The 23610-nt window shown below is 43.1% G+C and overlaps 1 protein-coding gene across 3 annotated transcripts in view; it reads right to left on the bottom strand.

Annotated features, from left to right (window-relative positions):
• Window positions 1–23610, bottom strand: part of CDHR1 (cadherin related family member 1) — a 151079-nt gene that overhangs the window by 107884 nt on the left and 19585 nt on the right. For all 3 annotated transcript variants that reach the window (XM_075216989.1, XM_075216990.1, XM_075216992.1), the window contains exons 3-6: window positions 22146–22291; window positions 20831–20881; window positions 8840–8929; window positions 8535–8621 (exon numbers count right to left, since the gene is read on the bottom strand). In XM_075216989.1, the coding sequence (XP_075073090.1) occupies window positions 8535–8621; window positions 8840–8929; window positions 20831–20881; window positions 22146–22291 (374 nt within the window). The remainder of the gene's footprint in view (window positions 1–8534; window positions 8622–8839; window positions 8930–20830; window positions 20882–22145; window positions 22292–23610) is intronic.

Genomic DNA, 23610 nt, shown 5'->3' with positions numbered 1-23610 from the left:
TAATTCTCCTGTGATCTAACGCTAGTAACGCTAATAACGGAGTATAACCATATGCAACAAATAAAGCTTTAACCCGGTGGTTGCCTTTAACCTCTGTGTACTCCTACAATTCTTTGAGCTGCTTTAATATATTACATACATCTGGCAGCAGCTACTTTAAACACTGCTTGGACTGCCCTGTAAGTCTCTGATGTGTTGCCAGCGTTTGCTATATCCTTGCTGTAGACTTTGATAAACTCCTACAGGCTTCAATACTGCTGGATGCACCAAGCGGTAGTTCACTGAAAGCTACACTGGCCCTGAAAATCTATTTTCCATTTTGCAACCTAAAAACCACTCTGTGGAGAATATCTCTAATCTTAGAGAAAGCAAGCAGTTTGCATGGCTGAACACCGACGCGCGTTTCGCTAATTAAAAATGAAGCCCTTAAGCTGAATGCCGATAAACACAGCTGCTTGTTACGAAGCAAGCACGAACATTACAGGGTTAAATGTGGGAGGTGTTTGGTTCCCGGATGTTAGGGGGAAGGTAGGAGGAGACTTTTGATATATACCACTGGCTAGGCAGAGCTACTTCCTCTTGCATCGGGATTTCTGCTGATCGGATCACTGTCAGGCTGAGTGAAACATATTTGTTTATCTTAAGTTTTTTAGCTTAATTTCGATATCTGTGTGCTTTCATTAGTCTGCAATAGTTTATTATCTTTCAGATAGTTTTATCGCTGACTGTATTGCTTAAGTAGTAGGGTGTGATTTGTACTTTAATTTACCTCTGTTGGGGCTATTAATATTCATCTTTGCTGGTAATATGTCTCGCCCCAGGCGTAGTGCGGGTCACCCGGCACGTTTCAGCGACCTTGCTGAACTCCCCGCTGAAATGTATGTTTCCCTCAGTCCCCGGGTAATGGCGGCCGCCAAGCAAGCGGAGGGGTCTGTGGGGCAGGGCCCCGCTAGCGAGCGAGAAGCCGCGGGAGTAGAGGGCCTGGTTAGTGAGCAGGAGGCTGTGAAGCGGGGATGGCCGGAGGCAGTGGTGGGGTCATCTATCCCTTCCACGCGGGCTGTGCGCTCGTGCGGGCGGGCACCAAGCAGATCCAGGGGACGGAAGCATGCGGAAAAAAGCTCTAGGGGCAAGGTCAGGAGCGCTCGGCCTAGGAGAGAGACTCCTTCCCCTTCTAAGTTGGACATCCCAGCAGGCGGCGATAGCCTAGTCGGGGCTAGGTCTGGGTCTCCCGGGTCAGCGGGGCAGCAAGTCAGGGCCAGGGCGGGGAGCAATAGGGGTGGAGGGGGGGGCACCAGATGTCCCGCAATTCGGGATTGCGCAGGCTACAGAAAGGACATGCGTGCCGTAAGGGGTCTGCATTCCTCCCCCAGCCCGCGGGAGAGAGACTATGGGTATCAGGAAGAGGCAAGGCAGGAGTACGGCATGGATGCTTGCCATGACCCAGATACTCAGGACAGTGAGGATCTGGCAGGTGAGGAGCGCCATCTGGTGGATGATAGCCAGCAGTTTTGTGATTTCTTGAATAGGCAAGCTGGCTATGAACAGAACAGAAGTAGGTTTTGTGCTTATGAAAAGAGCGATGTACACGGTCCGGGCGCAGCAGCGGGTTATCAGCGAGTTTACCCTCCCCCGGTATTAGAGCAAGGACGGGGCAGGGGATGGCCGGCGTTTCATCCACAATTAGGGCATGCGGCGTATACGGAGGTAGCCTTCCCTTTCCCTCCGGAGGATTTCGGGGGCAGCGCAGGCAAAGAGGTGGATGGAAAAGGAGCCACCAGCAGAGTAGGTGGGGTGGTCAAGGTACAGCGCATACGTGTTGCCTTTATGAAGGGTCAGGTTACCCGCAAGATGTAGAGTGGTCACATCAGTATAGGCCGGCAGGTGAGTCGGTACCACAGGGGTATCCCCATCCAAGGAACTTGGGTCATCAACGCAGGCGCGCTCACACAGGCAATGAGGGGCAAAGGGACAATATGGGACAGACTCCTAGAGCTGGTTCACTTGAGTACGCGGATGCGGGACTCAGGAGGGGTGAGGCGCATACTAATGTTCCTTGTCTCCCAGTACAACAGAGGACCAGAGGAGAGGAGGTTGGTGTTTTGTCTAAAGCCCCGAGGACATCACAGAGACGTGGTCTATCGGATATGAGGATGGCACCATCGGGTCGTGAGGCGTCTAGCAGGGAAGGAGCGGCAAGTCCGGGAGGACGATCTCAAGGTGAGGGTCACCAAAGTTTGTCTGATACATGTTCAAGTAGTGCAATGTCCTCATATGCTAGCAGTGGTTCTTCAACAGACCGTGAAAGCGGTTCTCGTAAGATACTGAAAATATTGAATGATCATTTTAGTGGGTCAAAGAGCCGCAGGAAGATAGCGCGTGCAGCTGACAGTGATAACGCAGGCAGAGGGCCAGTTGTACATTGTTCTTATACAGCCCTGACGGCAGGAATTAGGAAGAGCTCGAGGGAGAGGATTAGGAAAGGTGCGTATGTGGATGTTTTTAGCATTACGTAGGTAGGGAAGAAGGATTTGGCGAAGGCAAGGGAAAAAGGGGGGATAGGTGAAGGGGCATATAAGTCATTCCCTAATTGGGTAACGGCGTTTAGTGTCTTTGCCTCGGTGTACCTGGAAACTAGGCCGGAGGCATCGGTGGACGTATGGCGATACCTACATTTAATTACGGGAATTTATAAAAAAGATGGGGGGTCCATCTGGCGTAGGTATGATGAGAGCTTTCGGGAGAAGGTCAAAGGGAAACACATAATCCCTTTTGACTGCAAGGACGTAGAGACATGGATGGAGATGATGCGACCTAAGGAAAGTGAGGGGCAGGAGGTCAGGCCGCAGAGGTTTCGGATGCAGGGGAGACGTAGCTCTCCCCCTGCGCAAAATAGAAACAGGTGTTTCGCCTTTAACAGTGGCACATGCGCCCGAGGGAATGCATGTAGATACCGGCACTCATGTGCCAAATGTAGGGGACCTCATCCAGCCAGAGATTGCACGAGAGCCGTGCCGGGGGCAGGTAGAGGCAGGGGGGAGCTACTGCCCAATCAATAAGGCAGTTTCGCCGGTCCAGACGCAGCAGCTGGACAGGTGGCTTCGCTGGTTTCCGGACAGGAAACTCGCGGAGTTTTTGGGTTCAGGTTTTACTTATGGTTTTCCCCTTCCCATATTTGGTACAGTCAAGGCTGTAGCCAAAAATAATTTGCAGTCAGCCTATGTTTATCCGGAGATTGTAGCCGAGAAAGTTAGGAAAGAAGTGGATTTGGGTCGCATGGCAGGCCCTTTTCGATCCCCGCCAATGCAAGATTTGGTGATATCCCCAGTGGGAGTAGTACCCAAAAAAGCAGCGGGGAAGTTTAGGCTTATACAGCACCTGTCACATCCCCACGGGCGATCGGTTAACGATGCCATAGCCATAGAGGACAGCTCAGTGAGTTACCAGTCATTTGAGGAAGCCTTAGATCTAGTTAGAACCTTCGGGACAGGGGCATTGTTGGCAAAGCTGGATATTGAATCGGCTTTTCGCTTGCTTCCCTTGCATCCGGAGTCATTTAGGTTCATGGGTTTTCGTCTGCCAGACGGTTACTACGTAGACAAGTGTCTGCCGATGGGTTGTGCAGTGTCCTGTGCGTATTTTGAAGCATTCAGTTCCTTCCTGCACTGGTGTATACAGGCAGGAACGGGTCACGTGGGAATAGCTCACTATTTGGACGACTTCTTGATCATAGGAAAGGCCGAATTATCAGAATGTGCAGACATTCTGTTTTCGGCTCAGGCTTTATTTGCTGTCTTGGGAGTGCCGGTGGCACATGACAAGACAGAGGGCCCCTTGCATTGTTTGTCATTCTTGGGAATCAAGATTGACACGGTGGAAGGGTGTTGTAGATTGCCCCAGGAAAAGGTTACGGAGCTGGTGAGAGCTATTGGACTTACCTTTGCTTCTAGGTCTATTTCGCTGCGCCAGGCACAGTCATTGTTAGGCTCCTTTAATTTTTCGTGCAGAATTATTCCAATGGGAAAAGTGTTCTGTAGAAAGATGCAGTTAGCTACAGCAGGAGTGTCGCGGCCACACGCACGGATTACCCTGTCTAAGGAGGTAAAGTGAGATTTGCGTATGTGGTTGAAGTTCTTAGAGAACTTTAATGGCATTCGTATTTGGCCGGCTCCACCGGTTGCCAGTAGCCAGCTTGAACTAGTAACGGACGCTTGGGGGTCCGTGGGTTTTGGAGCCTATTTTAAGGGTAGGTGGTGCGCGGATCGATGGCCGGAGTCATGGCGTTCTAAAGGGTTGCTAAGCAACCTGCTGGTGCTTGAATTGTTCCCCATAGTAGTGGCAGTAGAACTTTGGGCGTCGGTGTTAAAGGGCCAGCAGGTGATATTCTGGTGTGACAACCTTGGTGTAGTACAGTGCATTAACAAACAGAGCGCGTCTTCTATTCCAGCCATAGAATTGTTAAGACACTTAGTTCTGCGCTGTTTGGAACATGACATTACATTCAAGGCGAGACATGTCCCTGGTGCTGAGAACGAGGTGGCTGACGCTTTATCTCGAGGGCAGTGGGGACGCTTTAGAGAATTGGCTCCACAGGCTGACACACAGCCATGTCCCTCTTTGGTTTGGCAGGTAGTCGAACAGGCATTATAACACTGGCGGAAACTACGCTGGCTCCTTCCACCAGGAGGGCATATCGGGCTTCGTGGCTGCAGTGGCGGAAGTTTTTACAGTCGCGCGGTCGGTGCGACTCAGGTCAGAGCGCTGACATGCTGGATTTCATTTGGGCTAAATATCAGGAAGGAATTACTAAAAATTTAATGGCAGCCATGCTGGCGGGCATTTCATTTATGGCTAAACTTCATGGGTGGACGGATTTTACAAAGGGGTTTTTAATATCCGAAGCTCTGAAAGGCTGGTCAAAGCTTCAGCCAGGGAAGGAGGATGTGAGGAGGCCTGTTGATAAGAGTATTCTAAGGAAAATTATGTCTGCGCTGGCATACATAGCTGATAATGCTTATGAAGTGCTGCTGTTTCGCTCAGCTTTCTCGCTGGCTTTCTTTTGCGTATTCAGGGTGAGTGAGTTAGTGGCGCAATCTAAGCATGACTTGGGGAATGCTCTGTCGGCCAGGCAAATGTTTTTGGATGTCAAGTCCTTAGATCCAAAACAGATCAATCGGCTCGTGGTCAGTGGATTTCCATCTCTGCTCAGGAGGATAGTGAGATCTGTCCCGTGTCCTGGTGCAATAAGTTTGAGAAAATTAGACCACGTGGGGCTGAGCCCTGGTTGATTCATGCTGACAAATCTCCACTGTCAAAGTTTCAGTTCACAGCCATATTTAAACGTGCGTTAATGCACGTGGGTTTAGACCCGTCGCGCTTTGGTACTCACTCCTTCAGAATTGGAGCAGCTACAGCTGCGGCTAAGGAGGGCTCTTCAGTTAGCGCCATTAAATCTTTGGGTCGTTGGAGATCAGATGCGTACAAAACGTATATTAGACCGAACAAATAGTCAGTACGCAGTAGGTCATTCCCCTCCCGTGTTAACCTTGGGTTTTGCTGCTCGCCATTGATTTTATACGGGGGCATGAAGGGATTTTGCCATTTTTTCCTTGAATAAGGCCTGATTAGTGGTGTGCCTCCGGGGTTATGGTTTTTACCTTCATCTGGGTTAACACTACCCCCTTGTTAATATTTGTAAAGTAAAGTAAAATCAATTAAAGTCACCTGAAGCCACTTAGAAATTAACTAACTGTTCTACGATACATGGAGCTGTGATATGAATATCAAGAATGGGTCAAGGTGTATCGGTGGAGGTGTATGTGAGCAACCTGTTGGTGATGACTCCTATTATCTGTGTTGCAGGTGGTTCAACTCGTTGTCTAAAAATATGGTTTGTTGGGCATTCATTCGTGTTCTGGGCATCCAGACTTAAATTTGCCAACAACAAAGAAGCCTTTGGTAGGCCTGTGGATATTCGGTAGATTGGTGTAAGAGGTTTGAGATGGCAAGGTTTGATGCCACTTTTGACTGCTGAGATTGCTAAAGCAGGCCCACCAGATGTGTTGGTGATACATTTAGGGGGAAATGATGTGGGCATAGGAAAGTCTTTGGACTTAATTATTGCCATCCGAGAGGATCTCAGAAGGATTAAAAATAGATGGCCTTCAATATCAGTATGCTGGTCCAATATAATACCCCGAATTAACTGGCGACCAGAGATAGCTTTCAATAAAATAAAAGCCATTGTTTCCGAGTTAAACAGAGCAACTAGGAAAATAATATTGGAAATTGGGGGAATAGTGGTCGATCACCCATTGATAAGATCTGAGCATAGACACCTATATAGGAACGATGGGGTTCACCTGTCTGAAAAGGGTAATTGGCTTTTTGTAGAGCAGCTTTTTTGGAGAGTAGGCAAGTTAGTGAGGGCTTTGGGTGGCGGGCTGGGTGTCCGTTAAAGGACTCCAGCGTGGCAGGAGAGCTTTTACAATCAGCGACTAATTCATACGGTGCTCAGCAGTCTGTAGTTTATTAAAAATGAAGCCGATAAACACAGCTGCTTGTCACGAAGCAAGCAAGAACATTACAGGGTTAAATGTGGGAGGTGTTTGGTTCCCGGATGTTAGGGAGAAGGTAGGAGGAGACTTTTGATATATACCACTGGCTAGGCAGAGCTACTTCCTCTTGCATCGGGATTTCCCGCCCCCCCCCCCCCCCTGTTTGCATTAAGTTAGGGCTTAGTAGAAGAAGAAATGGGAAAGGTTGGCAGGCAGGAGAGATTTTACAATCAGCGACTAATTCATACGGTGCTATCGCTGATTGGCCGCACGTCACTGCTCCTTTCGAAGCACCCTGGCTCTTGGTACCTCTGTGCGAGGACCCCTTGACCTGCACTGTGCGCGTACGTTTTGGGGAGCCCAGAGGGGAGTGATCATGATGACGCCAGATTTAGCACCGGCCGATCGTAAAGGACTGTGGTGCCTGGGACCAGTGGTTAGTGCCTGTGGGCCATACACTGTTCGGTTTCGCTATTAGTTGTTAGCTGATTGTATTGCTCTCGCCGCCACCCTTTCATAGGTTAATAGTAGTAAACAAATAAATAAATAAAACAATAAATAAATAAAAAGTTTACGTTATTTGCCACTACAAAGTTGTCTGTGTCTTTATTTGTAGATAAGAATGTATAGTGATAAGATTAACATTGTTATGGTATAGTGTAATGCTGAGGGAATCAGCAGTCTGTAGTTTATAGCTTTTCAGAGGCTTCAGAAGGCTGTCTTCTCTCTCATTGGATTATGGTATTTACATGTGTGGGTGCACCTTCTCTTTGACAAATCGAGTTATGATCAATTATATTGATTACTGGAATCAAAATTAAAATAAAGAAGGAAGATACTGTAATGGATATAATGTTTACCCGATGCGGTATATATTGTTTGGATTCCAATTGGAGAACCCTGCAGGATTGAGAGCTCCACAGTCTTACACCCAGGATAGTTCCCACAAGAAAGGTACTATGCTTTTGATGGTTTTGCTAGTAAACTACAAGCATGCTAATATCTAGAAGAGAAAAGAGTTATATTTATTTAATAGCAAGAGCCCAATTTATCTGTACTATCAACACGTTCATAGATCTTGATCTAGCTATAAAATAACAATAAGGCTTAAAACTTCACAGATTCGACAGGTGTAAATTGACTGCTTGGTGACATCGTTTTTACTCGCATTGGGTTGATGAACAGATATGTATTAGGCCAGTGTTGGCTAACCTGTGACACTTCAGGTGTTGTGAAACTACAAGTCCCAGCATGCTTCGCCAATATATAGCAGCTTATTGCTGGAGTGGTATGCTGGGACTTGTAGTTTCACAACACCTGGAGTGTCACAGGTCATTAAACACTGTATTAGGCCTTCTGATGTGCAACTGAAAAATTTGGACAGACTAAAAAGAACCTTTCTGGTTTTTGAGAAACACGTATAAAAGTAAAACATTTACCATGGATGAATGGGCAGGATTTAATATTAACTAGTATCTATAAGACGTATTATGACAGTCATTAGATATTTATCTAAATTAAGCATTATTTACAAGGTTTGGTACATTATTGGCATGCTATCATGGGTTACATAAATAAAGTGATTAGAACACTTTATTGGCTTAGTCAAGCATAGGTATACAAATACAACAGTAAAATTGTGTTATCCAGTGATGGTGTTTGAAGCTTTTCACAGTTGTGACAATTGTTGCCTGCAAGACTGCTGAGGCACCATCCAATCAGGTGCTGTTCTCACAACATTTGTGCTGCAGCTCCAACTAACTGATATTAATATGAATGTCAGATGTAAATGTTATATGAAATTAGTGTCTTGTTATATGAGACACCATAAACGGCAGAGTCACTAGTGTAGTCCTAGCCTATTTTTGATGTTTATTATTATTTTGCTAGAAAAAGAGGGATGCAAAATAAGAATAAAAACACTTCCTGGACATCAGCCTTAGGTCAAGCTATAAATGGGAAACATTAAGTCAGATTTACCTGTATTAAAAATGTGATGCTTCCACCGGAACCCGTGTCTCTGTCTACTGCCTCTACCTGAAAAATACTGCTTCCAGGAGGAGTGTTCTGAAAAATACAAAACATTACTGTTTACCAAACCTTTCATATGTAATCTATGTATTCATTCTTATGGTTCTTAACTGAATTATAGGGTAATGGAGTGGTATAAAAGCAGAAAGGGGCCTCATATCGCAACTTTACCCTTCTGTGGCATGTTCTATATTATGTGAAGAGAAAAGTTGTCCCGAAGCAAGAAAAGCATTGGAGATAGTTTATAAATATACCTCGGGCACGTTCACAACATAAGGCGTATTCAGGAACTCCGGGCTCTCATCATTGGCATCTGTTACCAGAACTCGGACTCTCTCGGAAACCTGTAATTGGTATGGGAGCATGTTAATTGTTTACAAACATAGAAATCTTGTTGTTAGGGTTATATATTTGTTTTAAAGTTTGAAGATACTGGATTGGAGGACACTTTTTGCAGGAATCTCCATCCAAAGGTTTTGTTTGAGGGGCTAAAAGTTAACATAAGATGAACCTTTTTGTATTATTCTAAATCACCCTACCAGGTGAACATGTCTTACAGTGTTTTTGTGTACAGACACTTCCTTAACCCAATAATGCCTACTCAACGCTTTATTACATTGGACAGACATGGGCCTTAAACTTACTCTGTGTAAAAACATGGCACAAAGAAATGCAGACAGGTTGTCAGTGACTCCAAAGACTTGGTCAGCAGCCATTATGAATGGTTAGAATTGCTCAAACAGTCCAGCACAGCATTCGAGCACAGGAGAAATTAACTTTTGTACTACAACCACATAAGAATGTCTAGGGATAAATGTATCGAGCTTCGAGTTCCTAGCAGGTTTGAAAAGTGGATATGTTGCCTATAGCAACCAATCATATTCTAGTTATCAAATATTTAGTACAAGATGATAGCTAGAATCTGATTGGTTGCTATAGGCAACATCTCCACTTTCAAACCTGCCAGAAACTCGCAGGTTGATACCTTTACATCCAGGGTTCTTATGGAAGTGAGTTGGTTATAGCATGCTTGATCCTGGTTTTCAGTGATAGTTTATTATTATTATTATTATTATTATTATTATTATTATTATTATCGTAGATTTAAGTTTAAGTAAGGCGCCACAGTAGGAAAGACAAGGACATACATAAAACAAGAACAGATAAGGCAGACAAAATGAATGGAGACATGGATACAAAGGGTATGGAGGACCCTGCTCATTAGAGAGCTTACATTCTAAAGGGAAGAGGGCACAGCTGAAACAAGAGGAGCGAGTGTGGCTCAGAGTGGAGATTGGAATAGTTGTGAGGGTGCATTAGTGTAAATAGTGTTATCGAGGATAAGGTCACCTCTAAAAAAGAAATGGGTTTTCAAAGAGCTTATAAAGATTTGAAGGCTGTGGGAAAGTCTGATTGAGCGTGGTAGGGAATTCCATAAGTGGGGAGCCGTACTGGAGAAGTCTTGTAGGCGGGAGTGAGAGGTGGTTATCAGAGACGAGACAAGGCGCAGGTCTGAGGTAGATTTATTGGGGAGGGAGAGTATTTTGATATGAGATTTGAGATGTATGCAGGGGTGTAGGTGTTTAGGGCTTTGTAGGTAAAGGTGAATAATTTGAATTTGATTCTGGAGGACACAGGGAGCCAGTGTAGGGATTTGGAATGTGGTGCAGCAGATGTGGAGCGGTGAGAGAGGAAGATCAGTCTTGCAGCAGCATTTAGGATGGATTGAAGTGTGGATATATAGGTGTCAGGAGATGATAAGAGTTAGGGTAGCAAGTTGAGTAAGAAAAGGGGATATTCTGGCAATGTTTTTAAGGTGGAGTGGACAGGACTGGGAAAGAGTCTGGATGTGAGGAATAAAGCAGAGGGTGCGAGTCAAGTGTGACACCAAGACAGCGTGCTTGGGAGACTGATGAAATTGTGATGATATTGAAAGTGAGGGAGATTTGAGGGCAGGTGGTGACTCTGGCAGGAGGGAAAACAATAAGTTATGTTTTGGACATGTTGAGCTTTAGATAGAGTTGGGACATGCATGTGGAGATAGCAGAAAGACAGTTGGTTACACAACATAGTATAGAAGGAGAGAGGTCAGGGGAAGAGATATAGATTTGGGTGTCATCAGCGTAGAGGTTGTACTGGAAGCCGAATGAGCGAATTAGTGCCTCAAGAGAAGAGGTGTACAATGAAAAAAGTAAAGGGCCAAGAACAGAGCCTTGTGGGACCCCAACAGATAGTGGGAGTGGAGGGGAGGATGTTCTAGTGGTAGATACACTAAAGGAATGGTTCGATAGGTAGGAAGTGAACCAGGACTGTGTCACGAAAGCCAATGGAGCGAAGGGTGTGTAGGAGAAGATGGTGATCAACAGTATCAAAAGCAGCAGAGAGGTCTAGGAGAATGAGTATGGAGAAATTACCAAAGTATCATCATCATCATCATCATCATTTATTTATATAGCGCCAACATATTCCGTAGCGCTTTACAATTGGGGACAAACGTAATAAACTAATAAACAAACTGGGTAAAACAGACAAAGAGGTGAGAAGGCCCTGCTCGCAAGCTTACAATCTATGGGACAATGGGAGATTGACACATGAGGTTAAGTATACATTTTGCATCTTGGCCCAGCCAGACTGCAAAGGTAGGGTGACTCATAAGCTAAATGATCCTGTCACACAACAATGTTATTCCGGGGGTAGTGGTCTTGTGTGAAATTGTGTAACAGGCTAAAGGTAGTGAGGTTAAGATGGTGGTTGAGGAATATTATAAGCTTGTCTGAATAGGTAGGTTTTCAGAGAACGCTTGAAAGTTTGTAGAACAGAGGAGAGTCTTATTGTGCGAGGGAGAGAGTTCCATAGAGTGGGTGCAGCCCGAAAAAAGTCCTGTAACCGGGAATGGGAGGATGTAATGAGGGTGGATGAGAGACGCAGATCTTTGCAGAACGGAGTTGCCGAGTTGGGAGATATTTTGAGACAAGAGAGGAGATGTATGTTGGTGCAGCTTTGTTGATGGCCTTGTAGGTTAGTAAAAGTATTTTATATTGGATTCAGTAGAAGACAGGCAGCCAGTGTAGAGACATACAGAGTGATTCAACAGAGGAATAGCTATTTGCAAGGAAAATCAGTCTTGCCGAAGCATGTAAAATAGATTTTAGGGGTTTGAGTCTGTTTTTGGGAAGACCAGTAAGGAGGGAATTGCAATAGTCAATGCGGGAGATGATTAGTGCATGAATTAAGGTTTTAGCAGTGTCTTGTGTGAGATATGTGCGGATTCTGGAAATGTTCTTTAGATGTATGTAACATGATTTAGATATAGAGTCAATGTGGGGAACAAAGGATAGGCGTGAATCAAGGATTACACCTAGGCAGCGAGCTTGTGGGGTGGGATTTATGGTCATGTTATCAACAGAGATAGAAATGTCAGGTATGCTCTTGTTGGCGGGTGGGAATATTATTAACTCTGTTTTAGAAAGATTAAGTTTGAGTTGACGAGAGGCCATCCAAGATGAAATGGCAGAAAGACAGTCAGTTACACGGGACAACACAGATGTCGAGATATCAGGAGAGGATAGATAGATTTGGGTATCATCCGCATAGAGATGATACTGAAAGCCAAAGGAACTTATTAGATTTCCAAGAGAAGCGGTATAGATAGAGAACAGCAGAGGACCTAGCACCGAGCCTTGTGGTACTCCAACTGATAGGGGAAGCGGAGCAGAGGTGGCTCCAGAGAAATTAACAGTGAAAGAGCGATTAGAGAGGTAAGATGAGAACCAGGATAGAACTGTGTCTTGAAGACCTAGGGATTGCAGTGTTTGTATGAGAAGAGAGTGGTCAACGGTGTCAAATGCAGCCGAGAGATCAAGGAGAATTAGGAGAGAGTAATGGCGTTCAGTCTTAGCAGTGATCAGATCATTAACAACCTTGGTCAGCGCAGTCTCTGTGGAGTGTTGAGAACGAAAGCCAGACTGAAGAGGATCCAACAGGTTGTTTGCGGAAAGAAAGCGTGTGAGGCGAGTGTAGGCAAGTCTCTCTAGAAGCTTGGAGGGGCAAGGGAGCTGAGAGATGGGACGGTAATTTGAGAGAGAGTTTGGGTCGGAGTTTTGTTTTTTTAGAATAGGAGTAATCACTGCATGCTTGTATAGTGATGGAAAGATGCCAGTAGAGAGTGAGAGATTACAGATTTGAGTTAGAGGTTAAATGAGCACAGAAGACAGGGATCTACCAATTTGCGAGGGAATAGGATCAAGAGGACAGGAGGTAGAGTAGGAAGATAAGAAGAGCGTAGAAATTTCCTCTTCATTTGTGGGGTCAAATGAAGAAAGGGTGTCAGAGGGTAGTGGGAAGGAAATGAGCTGATGGCTTGTTGAGGAAGAGGATACCATTTCTAGTCTGATCTTGTCAATCTTGTCCTTGAAGTAGGAAGCAAGATCCTGAGCACTGATAGTAGATGGAGGGTTCGGGGTGGGAGGATTGAGAAGATGATTAAATGTATTGAAAAGGCGTTTGGGGTTAGAAGCCTGAGCATAGATAAGAGATTGAAAGTATGTTTGTTTTGCAGTGTCCAGAGCATTTCGATAGGAGTGGTAGACAGAAGTATATGTGAAGAAGTCATTAGAGCTTCGAGATTTACGCCAGTGACGTTCTGCTTTACGGGACAGTTTTTGAAGATTTCGTGTTGCTTTGGTGTGCCACGGTTGACATCGAAGTCGACGTGTAGTATGAAGTGTCGCTGGAGCCACTTGATCAAGGGCCGTTGCTAAGGTTAGGTGAAAATGAGGTACTGCCATCTCAGGGGATGAGAATGTAGAGATAGGGGAGAGAAGGTGTTGGAGAGAGGTGGAAAATTGTTGAAGATTAATAGAATTCAGATTTCTAAGAGTATGAGGAGGCTTGGTTGAGTCAGACAGTAGAGAGGTTAGAGCAGTGGGGGTGAGAGTGTAGCTGATAAGGTGATGATCCGAGAGGGGGAAGGGTGTATTAATAAAATTAGAAACTGAGCATAGTCTAGAGAAAACAAGATCAAGGCAGTGGCCATCCTTATGAGTAGATGATTCAATCCACTGGGAGAGGTCAAGTGAGGATGTTAGAGAGAGTAGTTTGGAAGCAGCTTTGGAAGGTGGGTTATCAATGGGGATGTTGAAGTCACCCATGATGATGGTGGGGATGTCTGAAGATAAGAAGTGAGGGAGCCATGCAGAGAAATCCTCAATAAATTGTTGGTGTGCTCCAGGGGGACGATAGATCACCGCAACACGTAGGGAGAATGGATTAAAAATGCGAATAGCATGTACTTCAAAAGATGTGAACGTGAGTGATGGGACATTTGGTAGAACTGTGTATGTGCACTGTGGGGAGAGAAGTAGTCCAACCCCACCTCCTTGTCTGCCTTCAGGTCTGGAGGTGTGGGTGAGATGGAGGCCACCATGTGAAAGTGCTGCAGGTGAGGCAGTGTCTGATTGCATAAGCCATGTTTCTGTTATTGCCAGAAGGTTGAGGTTTTTTGAGAGGAAGAGATCATGAACGGAGGTAAGTTTGTTACAAACAGAGCGTGCATTCCAAAGGGCACATTTAAAGGACTTGGGAAGAGAGAGGAGACAGGTGATGTGTTTGAGGTTTGCTATAGAACGGTAGTGTTCTGATGTATGTGTGTGTGAGGAGTGTGGGGGACCTGGATTAGGTGATATATCACCAGCTAATAGAAGCAGAGTGAGCGAAAGATAGGCAAGGGGATTGTAAGATGTGTGGCCTTTTATTTTCTGGCGACAGGTGGAGGCTGTACTTGTTAGAGATAATAAATAGGACAACAGTTCATGGGTGTTAAATAGAGGTGAGTGGAGTAATGCAGGTGCAATATGAACAAATTTGTGTGTTGGTGGAGGGGTGAAAGATGACACAGTCCTAAAGATCATGCCATGAAAAGAGACTAAGAAAAGCAATTTGTGAAACATTGTGATAAAAGGGGTAAAAGCAAAAAGCAAGGGTATTTTAAGAATTACCTCTTAGGAGTATTCCATATAAATAGACAAGTAGTGCTGAAATAGGCTGTGGCAGATGTTGCTTATTGATGGGAGTAAAAGCAAGTCAAATGTAGTCCAATGTTTGGCCAACTGTGTTGTCTAACTGTGCATTTTCGTCCACTTTGTGAGAAAATCCCACTTAGTGCAGAAATCACACACGTCTAACCCCACATACGTCTCCCCATAGAATGAAGCTAAGATGTAGTCAGTCTAATTTAGGAATACACTACAGATGTGCTAATTGGTCAGCTAATCAAAGGAAAAGAAAACATTTGTGGGAAAGGATAGAGGCCAGATACCTATCATAAATTAGGCAGCAATAAAAGACTGTGCCAACCTAAGTTTAAACAGATAACAGTTTCCTATAACATACTTAAACACAGATTGCAGGGATGAAAGTAAATCATTGGTCACTTTTGTGAGAGCAGTTTCAGTGGAATGTTGGGGCTGGAAGCCTAATTGCAGAAAGTTGAGAATGGAATGAGAGGAGAGAAAGTGAGACAGGTGTTTGTACACTAATTGCTCAAGTAGTTTGGAGGGAAAGGGGAGAAGAGAAATAGGGCGGTAGTTGGAGAGAGAGGCTGTATCGACAGATGGTTTCTTTAGAATAAGTGAGATGAGTGCATGTTTAAAGGAGGATGTAAATGTGCCAGTGGAGAGAGACAGGTTGGTGAGGTGAATTAGAGGTGGGCATGCAGTGGAGGAGAAGGAGCGGAGTAGTTGGGATGGAATAGGGTCAAGTGGACAGGTTTTAGGGTGAGATGATAAGATGTCTTCAGTTACTGGAGAGAATGAAATAAGGGTGGATTGGGAGTGTAGGTAAATGTGAGTAGACTGAGTGGAGTGAGTGGAATTTGGCATGAGGAAATATCTTGTCGAATGGTGTCAATTTTGTATTTTAAATAGATGGCAAAATCATGTACAGTAAGGGAGGAAGGAGGAGGTGCAGGTGGACAAAGAAGTGAGTTAGAGGTGGCAAAGAGACGATATGGGTTAGAAGACTGGGTGGATATTAGAGATTTGAATGTAACACCTGAGGATGCTGCAGTTGGACTTGAGCACCCAGGAGCTACTAATCACAATTGCATCAGTAAGAAAAGAGATGGATATTGACATTTACCAGTCCAGGAAGAGAAACTACATCTCCTGCAAGCTACTGTGAAATGGGGACGGAACCTTACAAGACTGAGAAAACAGAGAGCGGGGAGGTGGGGGAGAGAAGAGCACCATGAAAGAGACTGAGCTGTGTGACAAGCTCAGATAGGTGACCCTAGGCAGAAGGGCACTGGATTGGTGGTCTGAGCAGAGAGAACAGACAGTCTTGAGAGATATCAGAGCAGAGTGGATTGGTGAACAGAACCTTCTGGGAAGTCAGTTTGAAGCTATAGGAGAAGGTTTGCATGCACCTCTAAAGAAGGACATTTTGCAAGTCAGCCATTTTGGAGATAAGTTCAGACCTGTGACACACACTGGTGCAGATAAGTAACTGGTTAATTTACCTATCTGTTATAATTCAAGTGGGGTTTGGACTATATCTAGCCACAAGGGCTGAAGAGTCAGGGATAGATGGGTGGGCAGGTAAATGTGCACCAAGTGTTTGTCTAATCAGCATTTGTGGAACTACAAGTCCCAGAATACAAATAAGAAAGGATAAAAGTTGAGGATTTTACAGTTGTTGCTACAGGAGGGTTTACATACTGTGACTGCTGTACTTTACTGCAAGTGACCTAAAGACCTCTAAAAACTGCAAACTGGACACATGTTGCTTCCATGCCATGCTAGCATCAATACAAAAGGGCCCCAACTTGCACTTGTAGTGCACTGCTCCATCTGTGTGGTGTGTTGGAGTGCTGCCAGTGTGTGTGTTTGGCAGTATATGGTAAAAATATAAGTAAATATATATGCATTTACCCTTTGAAATAATTCCAGTATCAAGAACCAGTGAGGTTAATATATGATATATTGATCTGATATATAAGGTTGCGACAATTAATGTTTATGTCTTATACTGTTGATAAATTTTGCTTTATTGAAAGTTATTGTGTTAACCTGCTGTTCATAGTAAGAGTTGGTGCTCTACTTTCATCCACACTTTATTGTACTGTATTGTATTGTATTACTCACACTTTTATTTAAAATTATACCAAAGTATATTTTTCTATAAAATCACAAAATCTGCATTTAGTGGTTTCAGTTCAATAAATGTGCCGGATTGGTTTCTGCAACACACAGTGTGTCACAGTGTGTTAGTACTGGACAGGGGGTTTCCCGAATTTCCCCCTGGTGTATTTCATGAACACCCCCGAGAAGAAGAAAGTGGTGATTCGGGTGGAGGCACTGAAAACCATGTACAGAGCTGAGAAGCACCTATATCACTCAATGTATATACAGCCTCACAACGCATAATACCGAAGAGGGTGTTACATGAAGAATATTTGGCAATTGAAAGGGCAGTGCTGTAAGATAAAAGGATACATTTATAGTCAAAGAAATTGGGATAGGAACAAGATTTCCTCCAGTGCCACTTTACAGTGTGGAAACACTTTTAGGGTAGCGGGTTTGGATTGTCGGAGACTATATGTAGTAGCTGGAGCTGCATTGTCTACGGCTGAAGTGAGTGTTTTGTTATAGAAGGAGACAGCCTGATTAGGACAGGACAATGCAGTCATTGGAGAAAATAGTTGTTTTAGTGAAAATGAGAAGTGGATTGGGTTAGGAGTACTTAGGTTTCGCTGTGTACGTGTGTATTTGGGTGCAGGGGGAAGGGCATGAGGTAAGGGGAGGCTGCAGAAAAGGAGGTTGTGGTTGCAGAGTAGGAAGGTTAAATTGGAGAAATTAGAGATGGAACAGTATCAGGAGAAGACAAGGTCAAGGGAGTGCCCATCACAGTGGGTGGGAGATGAGGTCCATTGGGAGAGACCAAAGGAGGAAGTAAGTGAAAGAGGTTTAGTGGCAGAAGAGACAGTGGGATTATCAATAGGAATATTGAAATCACTTAGTATGAGTGTAGGCAGGTCAAAGGATTTGAAATAAATTAGCCAGGCCGCAAAGTTGTCAAGGGATTAGGAAGCTAGACCTTGGAGCGATAAATGAAAGCAACACGAAGGTGGAGAGGATAAAATATACGGATAGTGTGGACTTCAAAGGAAGAGAATGAGAGGGAGGGTTCAGAGAGTATGACTTGGAAGGTGCAGCTTGGAGAGAGCAGAATGCCTACTCCACCACCTTGTCTGTTTCCGGGGCTGGGAGTATGGCTGAGGGAGAGTCCCCCATAGGAGAGAGCTGCAGGGGATGTAGTGTCAGAGGAGGTGAGCCAAGATTCTGTAATCGCAAGGAGGTTGAGGGATTTCTAAATAATTAGATAATGGATAGATGTAAGTTTGTAACAAACAGATCTTTCGTTTCATAATGCACAGGAGAAGGGAAGAGAGGGTAGTGGAGATATGTGGATAAGGTTGGCGGGATTGGAAGTATGGGATGGTTGAAAAAGTTTGGGGTGCAGTAAGGCGCGTGAGCAGATAATGGAGATTGTGCGGGGCCCAGGATTAGGTAAGATATCACCAGCAGCCATGAGAAGAAGCAGGGTGAGAAAGAGGACATGCAAGGATGATTTGTGGGTGTGAGGTTTATTTATGTTTATGTAAGCTGGTTTGCTTATTTCATCCAGCCCTTTAGTGTTAGGGATTTGATTTAGCTAGACTGAATATAAAGTCTTGTGTGCAGAGCTCATAGTTCTCTTTTCTCTGTAACCTGTTAAGTGTGGTGCTTCATGGTGAGAGTCAGGTCATCATCCACACTAGCTTTGAGACTGCTTTAATGATCATCCTTTGCTTAAACTAGAATAAATTTCTCAGCAATAGTTACTATTATGTGCCCTTTTTGGAGTACAATTACAACTGATTGCTGTCACCTGGTTTTACATATCATTGTGTTTAAGGTAATCTGAGGACTCTACATCTAACACATAATTGTACAGTAAAACATTTAGAATTGTGATGTGCTTTATTTCTTTTAACAGCTGCTACAACCTGTAGTCAGATCCAGAAGCTCAAAGATGCCTAGTGCAGCCTTTATCTTCAGCTTTAGCATGTGCTCACCACAATCAAGAGACCCAAGAAGGAGATGTCCATTCTGAAATATTCCTAGAACATTGCTGGCCATCATTAGAGGTCATAATCTAGAGTATTTAAAAATGGGCAATTGACTTGATAAGATTTATTACATAAATCCTGATTTAAATTCTATGTGAAAGATTCAAAGCAGTAAAACATTAATGGAGTCCTGAAAAGCAATTCAAAAGATCCTTAAAAAAAACATTTCAAATCCACATGAGCTTTTGAAGCACTACACTCAACTCCTTGAAAGTATACTATTACAGGTCTCAATTGATTTGACTTGAACCTAGGATAATGAATACAAGTTAATGCAATTCTCTAATGGCTTTTTTTTAGAGATTATCCTGACCTAGCAGAGGAGGCAGGTAAGTGACCCGCAGTTCAGCATCATCATCATCCTAAAAATATTAAGTATTACTATATTTATGTTTCTACTGGAACCAATACTTAGTTGCCACAGCACAGTTAACTATTTCCTTTTTCGATAGATTGAACTCTGTAATCCATAGAAAAAATATGATATGCTAAATACTATATCTGTGTACTCCTATGTTCACCTCTCCATTCTCTGAGCAGCCTTTATTTGTAAAACAAGTGCAATCATAACAATAATTGTCTGCTCCAATTCCAAATGCTCATATCACAATGTCCAATATATTTGTCAGAATCCTGGCCTCTGATTTGCGGCTGTGTTCTGTTGCCATTCCAGTAATGCCAACGTTAACATAATTCTCCAGCAGTAACAGTGCACCTGAGCTTACAAGTCTGCTTCTCACAATCAGCACTGCTTGTTATAGGTTTTGTTCCTGATATGATAAGTTTAGCCTTTGAAATTTAACTTTGTGTTTAGACTTAACCATGCTATATGCCCACTGCATACTTAACACATACTTGCCCACTCTTCTAGAATTTTCATGAGAATACAGAATTCCGGGTAGGTCTCCCAGACCCGGCAGAGCAGGACTTTCTCCTGCATCCTTCCCACGACCTAGTGAAGTGGGCAGGATGGGAGCCTCCGTGACATGAATTGTGTCATTTTGCCCCACCCCACTGGAGAAATGACGCAATTTGCCATGTCCTGCCCCCCTTTGTACTTGTACTTCAACTTCCCTCCTGGATCTCATAGGAGAAAAAATAGGTTGGCAAGTATGACAACACTCTGTTTGGCCTTAAGCATACTATATGCCACTTGCTTTACTTAACACTGAGTTTGGACTTATCCACGATATTTATGCCAGTTGCTTTACTTAACACTGAGTTTGGACTAAGACAATGTTACATGCATGCCAATTTACTGAACATGATATTTGGATTGATCACACTATGTGCTTGCTGCTCCACTGTTAATATGGTATTTGGACCTGGTTTACTGACTTCAACCCCTGGCAACACCATTGCTTCTTTGACCTTTGGATAACTAATTGTGAGTGACTTTTTATTACCAAGTTTGTTGTCTCCATGTTATACTTCTGGGAGGTTGTGCTGCAGATAACTGCTATGGGCCTAATTTTGAGTTAGGAGCAAAGCAAAGAAAAGGAGCAAATTTGCACTTGGACAAATCATGTTACAATGCAAGGGCTACAAATTGGCTTATTTTTTTGCACACAAGGAAAATACTGGCTATAGCACACAAATACTTGATAGCTTTATTTTTACATTGAAATTAAAGTTGATCTTTGACATTCCATACACCAACTATAAATCTGTCCCTACATTTTAAATTTACCTCCCCCTCTAATATAACATTGTTTTACCAAGGTGAAAATGTGCTCCTTTTTTTTTTGCTTTGCTCTTAACTCAAAATCAAGCCCTATGTGCTTAAATCAATCTCCACCCTGTCTGCTCTTGCTCCAACTGCAGGTATCACACAGAGCTACACCCTGCAACCAATAAGTGCTTTGTAATTGAAATGTGGGGGAGTTTTTGGAGTTTTTTTCCCTTCTTTTTTATAAGGACTGTGTTGCAAAGGATGCTTTACGTCAGGTGCACTTACTATGGTTTACATAAGAAGCATTTTGTGGCTAATATGCACAGATGTGCATCATGTCTTGCTTTTTCTGGTGACATTCCTGTGTCCACTAACCTAAATGAATTTATTATATTCCACATTTACCTTGTTTAATCCATCCGATATACTGACAATTGCCTCAATCTCATCCTGTTTCTGTAAATGAAACAAAATGTAAAATATTTATATAGATGATTAAATACAAAACCATAGCAAATGAAATCAAGAAAATTTTGAATTGAATGGGTTGATATTCACTGATTTTGTGAATAATTGTATAAAAACAAAAACACAGAGGAAAATAAGTAGGAAAGTAAAATAAGGGGAAAAAAATAAGCAAATGTGCACCCAACAAGGGTATCCACTGTCCTTAACTCCCCCCAAATGATATTTGTGTATATTTACACATCACTGAAGTAGTCAGTCCATTACACCAATTAATTCATCAGAGAAGTATTTGTAGCAGGGTTGTCCAAAAATAAAAAACAAAAGACAAAATTCTGCATATTTGTATTGTAATAATAGTGTTTAGTAAGGAGTGAACATAGCGTTTATATACATATATTACTATTTTGCTTGTAGATTCTACCTCGTATCTCAATGTTCAGTGTGCCAATACAATGCTGCAACTCAATTTAGGTTTAAGGAAGCAACACAAGGTTAATATTTTTCAACTGCTAATTATGTACTTGAAAGGCAAACATTGTTCTGCTTATTGGATTTGATAATTGTTAACCATTTTAACTGCAGGCTTTGTATAAGTTAATACGTACTACTTGTATTTAAAATTTAAAAGGATTATGACCATGTTCTGTAATGATACTGGGGGTTGTAGTGGTCAAAGTGAGCCATTTTAACAGCAAAGGAACATAGTAGTCCACCTAAGGTCTGAGAGGACCTAGGGTGCACCAGTTGCCTTACTACGACCCAAATTGTGATCAGTGGATGTGCCAGGAAAAATTATAATTTTATCTTGTCATTAACCGTAGCAGTGAGATCCACATCAAAGGCTGACAATGCTACTCTTTTTTAGAAGGACAAAGAGGAGGTTTATTTCACTTATTTGGACAAGGTGGGGGTATCTGTACAACTTGCTATGATCAAATGTCCTGGCAGTGTGGGTTCTGTGCATTGAGGCGTCTGTGTAAAGTGGCTGTTAGTGGATTTTAGGGCACACTGCTGCTTATACAACCGTTCAGTGGACTGATGAGATTGGAAATGGGGTCCGAAAACATTTACCCTGCCTGAACCACTATGTAGCCAAAATCCAGCTCTGGCCCCGAGGGCCTCCTATTATATTGTATTGTGTGTTAAAATACACCTGCCCTGCTGTAATGGGTCCTAGGAACTTATATTCTAGGTTGGTTACTGTGTAAGACCACATTCATTCATTGAGATATCTTCTATCTTAGAAAATTACCTCTCTGTCCAGCTCCTCAATTAATGTAACATTTCCATGTACCGAGTCAACAGAAAAATAAGACTTTGATCCAGGTTCAAAGGTCAGGCCATAAGTTACTGGAAGTCCTTCTGGATCGCTGCCATTTAATGTATAGATATAGGTACCTTTAGTGGAGCAATAGAACAAAAAAATACACTGTATCACCAGAAAAACCATTAAGATATCATGCAAGCAAAAAGGAAGAGAGAGAGAACACTGTACAGCTATAATTGATAAACATACTAGCTGTTGACATGAAATAAAGGAATAAACCAAATTGGTATGGTCAGACAGGTGTCTAACACCGGAAAGTTCACACAAGCAGAAATGAGAATGGAATAGTATTATTACTTATTACTTGTAAGTATCTGTTCTGGGAGCAGCACATGATACTAGTCTGGGGTATTCCTAACTCTCTGTAGCCCCAACTTACCTGGAATCCTGTGCATCCTTCACATATAGCGTCTATCCTACAATTTATTTCAAAAATATTTTAACATAAACAACAATAATTATTGTGTTTTGAGTATATGCAACCAAAACTTTTCTTGTTTGCTGACAGTCAGCAGAAGATGAGAAGTATGCAGGCAGACACCACGCTCCTCATACACAGACTGTGTCATGTCACAAACATAGTGATTAGTGTGGTCTCCTTTCTGTGCTCCGGCAGTCTATGGGCAGTAGAGTAGGTATTTGTTAAGGAGGAGACTATGGGGGATATTTACTAAACTGTGGGTTTGAAAAAGTGGAGATATTGCTTATAGCAACCAATCACATTCTAGCTGTCATTTTGTAGAATGTACTAAATAAATAATAATTACAATCTGATTGATTGCTATAGGCAACATCTCTACTTTTTCAAACCCACAATTTAGTAAATATACCTCTTAGTTTCCTCCTTAACAAATACCTAAGGAATCCTAAGCAATCAATCAGACTGTAGTTATTATATATTTAGTACATTCTACAAAATGACAGATAAAATCTGATTGGTTGCTATAGGCAACATCTCCACTTTTTCAAACCCGCAGTTTAGTAAATGTAGCCCTAAGACTGCAGCTTCCATGGTAAGTATTTTTCAAAAAGAAGTGACCTAGCAGAATAATTATTAATGTTTGTGTAAAGTTAAGATATACTAAAATGTCCCCTTGAATTCTGCCACTGGAGGCATCATGGCAAAAATACTCCTGATCTGGGAAATGTTGTTTAGTAACTGTGGGCTGAGAACAGAGCGCCAAAATTGTTTTGTGGTGTTCTGCAAGCCTGTGTCATTATTAGAGATGGGCGGGTTCGGTTCCCCAAGATCCGAATTTCGCCTATCCTCTCCCGCCCATTCGGAATCGAAATTGAGGCAAAACGTCATTGTGACGTATTCGTATTTTTGAGCTCGGTTCTCGTGAGATTTGAAAAGCATATACACCCACCTCCACAGCAATCCATCGCC

The sequence above is a fragment of the Mixophyes fleayi genome, chromosome 6 (assembly GCF_038048845.1).
Source record: "Mixophyes fleayi isolate aMixFle1 chromosome 6, aMixFle1.hap1, whole genome shotgun sequence".
NCBI classification, from domain to species: Eukaryota; Metazoa; Chordata; class Amphibia; order Anura; family Limnodynastidae; genus Mixophyes; species Mixophyes fleayi.
Note: the sequence above shows the minus strand (reverse complement) of the source record. Positions and strands in the feature narration are given on the sequence as shown.